The following is an 8,271-nucleotide window of genomic DNA, read 5'->3' as shown; positions in this document are numbered from 1 at the left end:
TTTTAGTCGAGAATTCGGGACATTTTATTTTCATCATACCCATCATGGAGTTCACATGAATTAAATCGCGAGCGAAATCGACTATGACGCTTTTTATAAAAGTAACAAAAAAAAATGTAAAATACTTATTAAAATAATCTAATGATGATCATGAACCTTTATTGCACTATACAAATAATCACATTCACGATCGAAAAATCCAACAGCACTACCCCGTAGATCTTTTAACCATTTTACTGTTTTACCCATAAAAATGGCAAATTCATTTTCAAAATACTGGCAGCATACGTTGAAGTTTTGAATTCCTTCGTATATGTAAAAATAATATTTGTATACAAAATTAAATAAGCCAAATAATCTACAGAAAACCTGTAAAACGATGTTTTATCTTTTTGTTTGTTTTCGGGAACAAATTTTACAGCGTTCTAATATCACAAGACAACATTTTTTTACTAAAATATCAAACCCCTTTTGACGTATTGCATGACACTAGAATCGCTATATCACTGACGGAGTTTCGTATTCGTTTTTGATTTCGTATTTTCTTTGACAAGGGCGATGGACGATTGACATGCTCTATCTGCCTTTTATTTTGTAATCTAAGATTCAGACATGGAACACGAAGCATTCCCTAAGCTAAGCTGTGTAGGTGCGACATAAAATCAATATGGCTGTCAGGGAATGTATGTACCGTGATTGAGCAAATTTTAATGATATTATCTCAATTTGAAAGATACACATAGACCCTTGTTTTACCGACCCTTTTAATTTGATTTGTCTTGTTAAGGTTTTTGATAATGCGCTTGTATTTTGCGGGGTTCAAAGTTCAAATTAAATATTAAATGTTAACCCTGTTTAGAAACAGTGTTACAAGCTTACAAGTACTTACCTACGTTTTGTCTAAAATGGGTAAACTTTTGTGTGAGGCAATGGCACGTACCTATATCTAATTAAAATAATCTAAGCCAACAAAATTCACATTTATAATAGGTACTAGAAGGATTAAACATTCTAATATACCTACGTAACATTCAGATTAATATAGTTATTGTGTTTTTATATTATGGCCTTTTAAAAATAGAGAAATGATCTTGCATTTTTTTTTTCGTAAAAAATATATTCAAGTAATGAACAACTTAGAAGTATTCAAATGTTTTATAGAGAAAATTAATCAAAAATCAATCATGAAACATAATGATAGTTCAATGTCTTAAGAAATATAGTGTACCTACAAGTTTCCAAAGATACTTGGCACAGATTTAAGAAAACAATATCATTGTTCTATCCATTAGTACGTAATAACGCACCTCCAACGCTCCAGAAATCTTTGGGGTCACATTACATAGCTAAAATATCAAGAATCGGGCTCTTTTTAGGTCGGGGGAGGTGTTAATCCTTGTCCCTTTGTCTCTGCCCAGAAGGTCGCATTTCGCGCGACACCGTTACATAATACGTTAATGCCACGGAGCACAAATTCCCAGGGACCAAGATCGATGCCGCTGCGTTGTATCTGGTTTTTTCGGACACTATACCAACCGGGAGGGGTGAACGAACGGGGTTATGTAAGGCCGATCGATAGCACGCGACTGCGCGCACCCCGGCACTACCCTCGCTCGCATAATCGCTCGCGCGGGCCGCCTCATCGGACGTGCCGTATTTTATTTTACCGCGTTTTGTTTCCCTTTCGTTCTTTCCGTTTATGATTTAAAGCCACCATGTCGAAGGGCGACACCGAACAACAGAACGGCTCCGGCGAGGAGTCCAAGACGAACCTGATCATCAACTATCTGCCCCAGAGCATGACGCAGGAGGAAATCAGGAGTCTCTTCTCCAGTATCGGCGAGGTGGAGTCGTGCAAGCTGATACGCAACAAGGGGGCGGCGTTCCCGGACGCGCTCAACCATGCGCTGCACGGCGGCGGCCAGAGCCTCGGCTACGCCTTCGTCAACTACCACCGCCCGGAAGATGCAGAGAAGGCGATCGCCACTCTCAATGGCCTCCGCCTACAGAACAAGACTATCAAGGTATCGTACGCTCGGCCCAGCAGCGAGGCCATCAAAGGCGCCAACCTATACGTATCAGGGCTGCCGAAGACAATGACACAATCAGAACTAGAGCGGCTGTTTAGCCCGTACGGCCGTATTATCACATCGAGAATACTCTGCGAGAATTCTGGCGGAAGACCGTTCACTGGAGGAGAGCAAGGCCTATCAAAAGGCGTGGGATTCATCAGATTCGACCAGCGCGTCGAAGCGGAACGTGCTATTCAGGAGCTGAACGGAACAGTGCCAAAAGGAGCATCGGAACCGATCACAGTGAAGTTCGCCAACAACCCGAGCAACAACGGCAAGGCGCTGGCCCCACTGGCCGCGTACCTGCCGGCCGCGCTGCGCTTCCCCGCCCCGCTCGGCCGCTTCAGCTCAGGCAAGTCCCTACTCGCTATAAACAAAGGCCTGCAGCGGTACAGCCCGCTGGCCGGCGAGCTGCTCGGCGGCGTGTTGCCAGGCGCCGTGGGTTCCGAGTGGTGCATTTTTGTTTACAACCTAGCCCCGGAAACAGAGGAGAATGTGCTCTGGCAACTGTTTGGACCCTTCGGTGCCGTCCAGAGCGTGAAAGTGATACGCGACCTGCAGACCAACAAGTGCAAAGGCTACGGGTTCATCACGATGACGAATTACGACGAAGCCGTCGTCGCCATACAGTCCCTGAACGGGTACACGCTCGGAAACAGAGTACTGCAGGTCAGTTTCAAGACGAACAAAATCAAGACGATCTAAATCGTCGAGACACGGCCTAGCCGGCGCTAGGACGGCACTGCAGGCGCGCACCCATACATACATAGTACAGGCTCAGCCACGACACAGCACTCTTCAACGTGTCTTCCTGAATAGACGACCCCAGCGGTCATTTTGTATGTTATTTGTAAAGTGTAATCGATTAAGCTCATCGGCTCTTTGTTCGACGATCGCCATTTTCCTCGAGAGAAACTGGGTTAAGTGTTACGGAAATCAAAATGGCGGAGCGCTTCTGCGCAGGTCCGGATGAAATGGCGGCCGCTGAATGGAGACGGAGCGCGCAATAATAAGTTAAGGTGTGCATCAAATGCTAATCGGACAACCAAACATATTAAATAGTCAATAACATTGTGACAATCGACTTCGCTTATGAAAGGTTGTGGTTATCGAGAAATAGTTTTCGATTATAAATAAAATAATTAGCAATAATAGCTCTATGCTATGCTCCATTTTAGGCGTCATATCTTAACTTCGGTCACGAATCAAATTTGCCAAAATATTTCGACACGGCGTAGGTCTGTCGCTCTCTGTAACAACGGTTCGGCCGTCCGCCTCCGCGAGGCGAGCATTAAATAGTGTTATTGTTAAAGATTGGAAAATATATATTATCTATACGTATATTTTAATCATATATTAATCTAATTAAGGATGAGAACTAATCAAAAACTGTGATAGGTTTTGATAAAATTTTAAAAATAAACTTGAAAGATCACGGGATGAGCTGACGGCGTCGGTTTACCATCCTCAGCAAGTCGCGTGGCATGCGTGCGAGCACCAGCGGGCCCGAGCGTTCACCGGCGGAGTAGGTTAAGTAGTTTTTGAAAAGTTTTGCGATGTCTACAATCGGATGCAAGGTGACAATCGGCACACGCAATCCCAGGAAGACGGGAAAATCGATTCAGCTGTTCGCTCGGGGGCCGGGCGGGCGGCGAAGGGCGGAGCTCGAGCCCCGCGCAGCTATGTGGCAGGGCGGGGGGGCGGTGTGGTGGAGGGAAGGGGGGGACAGGAGGGGGGGACGCCTCAGGCCGCCGAGTGTGGCGCGTTCTTAGAACAATGGTGCATGCTAGTTCGTAATGATGTCGTTCGCAAATAATCGATATCTAAACATATTATGATCAGTACCTGCTATTATAATTGTATGGATGCGACCCTGCGTCTATTCGAAGTAGGCTTTAATTGTCTTAGTTTAAATGGAAATTTGTAAATAGATAATAAAAATATATAAAATAGTATCTCGCCGCGTCCCTACGCAGTACGCGTTATGCAATCAACCACAAACTTCAACCCGACAAAGACCTAATGAACATCGAACTTGAATAGAGATAATATCGTGCCGTCCTAACGACCCTACGATTTTTGTAAAAAAATATATACTTAATATATGTAAAAACAGTTTTGTAAACATTTCAAGATATTAACTAATAACTAATAGGTACGGATTACATACCAAAGATGGAGATTTAAAATTTACAAGTATTTATATATTTATTATAAATGTAAAACGTGCAATAACTCATAGACAGTAATTTAATAAAAATATATTAAATAAATGAACTCGAAGAGACGTCGGTGGAGCGGACTATCTTCGTGGTAGATCCGACTGTTTGTTTACTATTTATTGTAAACCTTGTTTGACCGAGCTAGCCACTTAACTTTCTTTCATTAATTCAAATTGAAAAAAAAAACGCTTAATTTGATCCAGCTTGAAAATGCTTAACATTCCATTTTAGTCTTAATACGTTTAATTATTAGAATACATTTGTATTAATTTAGAAAAATTGAGAGTTACCTTTTTTGAAACACGATTGAATCATTAAGAAAAAAACATCAGTGTCTATGGCATAAATGTCGTTATGTGTCATTAAATGACAGATGGGTTTCTTAATAATTCCGTTCCGTTTCACGTAAATCGTTTGATTTAATTTTAATATTGAAACGTAAGGTTGGAGATGAGATAATGTGAGCGAGGTGGTCGTGTGAAGCACAAGTATTGAGATAATTAATATTATTAGTAGTACCGTCTTTAGGTTAATAGTTGTTGTGTTTTGTGTTGTTTTGTCTCAGCATAAATAACTATTTCAACTATTCTAGTCATTTGAGGGACGGTGGTAAAGTAACTTTAAGAATAGTTGGAGTCAAATTAATGTTGACGATTAAGTCTTCATAATTTTTCGATATTATTTGTTTAGATTTACTCATTAATTTAGTGTACGTGCAATTAATTGTATTTTATATGTCTCGATTAGGTGTGCATTTAACTTATTTAATATAATTTATGTATTTTTAAATTATTACGGTTTGGTAAGGTTATTAATAATTTAATAGGGAAAATATATCGAGCGTTCATTTCTTAAATATTGGGAACGGTTGTATGGTGTGGAAAATTCTATGAAAACACATTTTTGTAATTGTTTCGTGTTAATTCCATTCAGTTGATATTATTTGGCGATATTAAGGTAAAGAGAAATATGTCTTTTAGATCGAAACAAAAACACCAAAATATATAATTACTCATCGACTTTTTAGATAATAAATATTGATAATTGTGAACGTGCAGCGTATTTTGGAATGAAGTGTTGATTAAGCTCACGATTAGGTAATGTCACTGTACTTTAGTAGAATGTTTTGTGCGTCCCCTCTCTACTTTTCGGACGTTATTAATAAAAATTAATAATAATGATAATAAATTATTAATAGTGCTCAATAGCTTAGAGGGCACGAGCCTGATTTTAGAATAAAACTGGAGAAGCAATAATTATTATAAATGTGAATTTTTAACCGATACACACGGGTAGGTATGCTACAATATAATTAACTTAATATTTTTATATGTATTTTAAATATACTGTAATTCATATCTTCATAGATATAAGCGGGTGACTCACAAAACGTTCTACTAATTACGTAAACAGAGTTTTTATAACTATCGGTCGCTTGATAACTAAAACCTTTTTGATTGCACCGCGTTAAATTGACATTTAAACAATGGCGGAAAAATACTTGAACCGATAGTTATAGAAGCTTATAATATAGGTGTTAAATCTTCAAAAATATTGCTTAATATATTTGCAGATAATTAACATCCATCGTAAAGAACCCCATCAAGTGACAAGGAATAATCATACCTAATAATATTATCAATAGCATAACGGCTACTTTTTGAACGGTGTTTTGATGCATTTTTTATGAAATTGAATAAAAAATTAATTAAAAAATAAACTTAATTATTGGCATTTCCGAAACAATACTAATACGCATAGGCTAATTAACATTGAGGCTGTGAAATTAGCGAAAATAATAAAGAATACACGTCGTGGCGAATGTTTAAATAAAGGTATGGCGTAAGAATAAAATCACAGAATGAAAGAGTATATTTTTTAAGAATTTGGTAGAAATGCGATGTGAGAGTTGAGCTTTCGCGTTGCCTTGCGCGTTGCCGCGTTTTTTGTATTTGACATTGACACCTGTCAGCCATCAAGGTATAGCCACGTTCCATTTCACTCAGATATCATTTCTATCTCTTTTTTCTGTGCATAAAATCCCGCGTACAAACCAAAAATATTTTGGCTCATATTTGATAAGTAAATCAATTAAATGAATTCCGATGACAGTGCGCGAACAGTTTAATGTCCAAAACGGTGGGAGATGTAGCATTTTCTACGCAGTTAGCTTATGGTGATGTGTAAGTGATAAGGAATGGCCTTATTCTCGGGCATAAGCACAAATACAAACCGTGGCCGAGTCTTACGTCATTCTAAATAGTTAAGACACAAAGAAGAATTATTGAAATCTTCCATAGAGAATAATTAAGGAGCTGCGTGGGAGTGTTTCGATTCTGTGTCGAACGATGCGATGTCTAGTCAAATGCTCAATTTTAAATTGCATTCGTATCGAGTTGTGGAATCGAGATATTTCCCACGCTATAATTCGAGACATCGATTAAATGTGTTACTATTCCTACATACGTCACATACTAGTGAGATTTGCACATTCAACGGTTACGGCTATATTGTTGTAAAATTATTAAAATAAAATGCGTTTGCTCATCAAGTACTTCCTTGTCTTTTGGATCCGTTTCTCTAGTCTTTAGCTTTTGACGTAATTTGTTAATAGTTTTATAAAGTATAGCCAGGATCGTCCATGATTCCCTTGACTATTAAATTTGCGGAAACAGTTTGGAATGGAGGGGGTTTATTGCAGCCTAGTCGCTGGCAGGTCATTAACTCAATACTCGACCTTACAATATGATAGAATCATTTGGCAGGTCTGTCTTGTGTCCGGAACAGTCCAAACCATATCCTGTCTCCGCCAAATCATTATAGACAGTGAAAATAAACTGAAGTGGAAATATTATAATCGTGCGTAAAATTATGAAGCGAGACAAAACGCTAATCAACAAGATTGGAATAAATAAGTAAATAAACAGGCTTCGGAGCATCGGGTGTTAACCGAACCGTTTCGAATTTAATGTGAAAAAAAAAATATAAATAATAAAAAAATATCATGTAATATCGATTTCACTGTCTATTTATTAGGTTACTTTCGGTGTTGTTTCCTCTTTTGCATAACGGTTGGTTCCCATTTCGTACAAATCTATGAAATGTAGGTATATTTTGATCTAAAATATGTAAGCTGTATAGGGTATCGTTCCAGCACATCTCAGGTCCGCGATAGCTAGAAATATATAAAAACCTGATGAAATTGTTCAAATCTTAGTTACGTTTTATGAAGCTAAAGGATTCCATCCTGAAATCGACTGTTATATCTAGGTATTATGAGGTATTCGCGCGAAATGTCCTGGAACACTTAAAACGGGTATAAATAGCAGCGGGGTGGGAGCGAACCGAACGTTATGCAACGTAGCTTGTGATACTTACAGTAGTGTACATTCGTATCCGCCGATCACAACAGGACGACAAGGTTGACATATTATGACGAGTGAACCCCAAATTACTCGGGTAAGACTAGCTAATAATTAGAAAATGCATCGTAAGATAAATTAGATCTCAAAAGAGTATTGTCTAAGTATTTTACCGACTCCAAAGTAAACTAGAAGCAATCAAATATTTATAAATATTATTGTGTCAGCCGATTTTCCTGTTTAGCTCGCTGACTCTTTGATACGAATACGTATTTTATAAAATGTCGAAAATTTTGAAAAAAAAAAACTTTAAGATCTTCCGGTATTTAAATCAATGTTCGCATTTCGTTCGTCTATTTATGATTATTAATAAGGTAGGTGTCTGTGTTGGTATTAACAGATTTAGTTGATATGTTATATGATATTGTAAAACGGAACGCAATCGGACAACCTAACCTCGAATTAGTCGTAAAATTAAAAGCAATTGTATCTAAATTGGCGGGAAACGGTTGTGCGATTGGGATCCGGATATTTAGGTGTCTCTATATTATTGTGTCTGTTTAAACCGTTACCTCTTCTTCATTATAGCTTTTGTGGAGATATTTGATTTGCACA

The 8,271-nt window shown here is 38.4% G+C and overlaps 1 protein-coding gene across 1 annotated transcript; it reads left to right on the top strand.

Annotated features, from left to right (window-relative positions):
- Positions 1-1,639: 1,639 nt before the first annotated feature.
- On the top strand, positions 1,640-3,741 carry LOC149898788 (ELAV-like protein 4). Its single transcript, XM_090114931.1, has one exon. It carries the CDS (start codon positions 1,716-1,718, stop codon positions 2,775-2,777), a length of 1,062 nt encoding a protein of 353 aa, XP_089971057.1. The 5' UTR covers positions 1,640-1,715; the 3' UTR covers positions 2,778-3,741.
- The last annotated feature ends 4,530 nt before the right edge of the window (positions 3,742-8,271 follow it).

The sequence above is a fragment of the Colias eurytheme genome, chromosome 22 (genome assembly GCF_061535395.1).
Source record: "Colias eurytheme isolate Ceu_HAF_F1 chromosome 22, ilColEury1 Martin Lab GWU primary, whole genome shotgun sequence".
NCBI classification, from domain to species: domain Eukaryota; kingdom Metazoa; phylum Arthropoda; class Insecta; order Lepidoptera; family Pieridae; genus Colias; species Colias eurytheme.
Note: the sequence above shows the minus strand (reverse complement) of the source record. Positions and strands in the feature narration are given on the sequence as shown.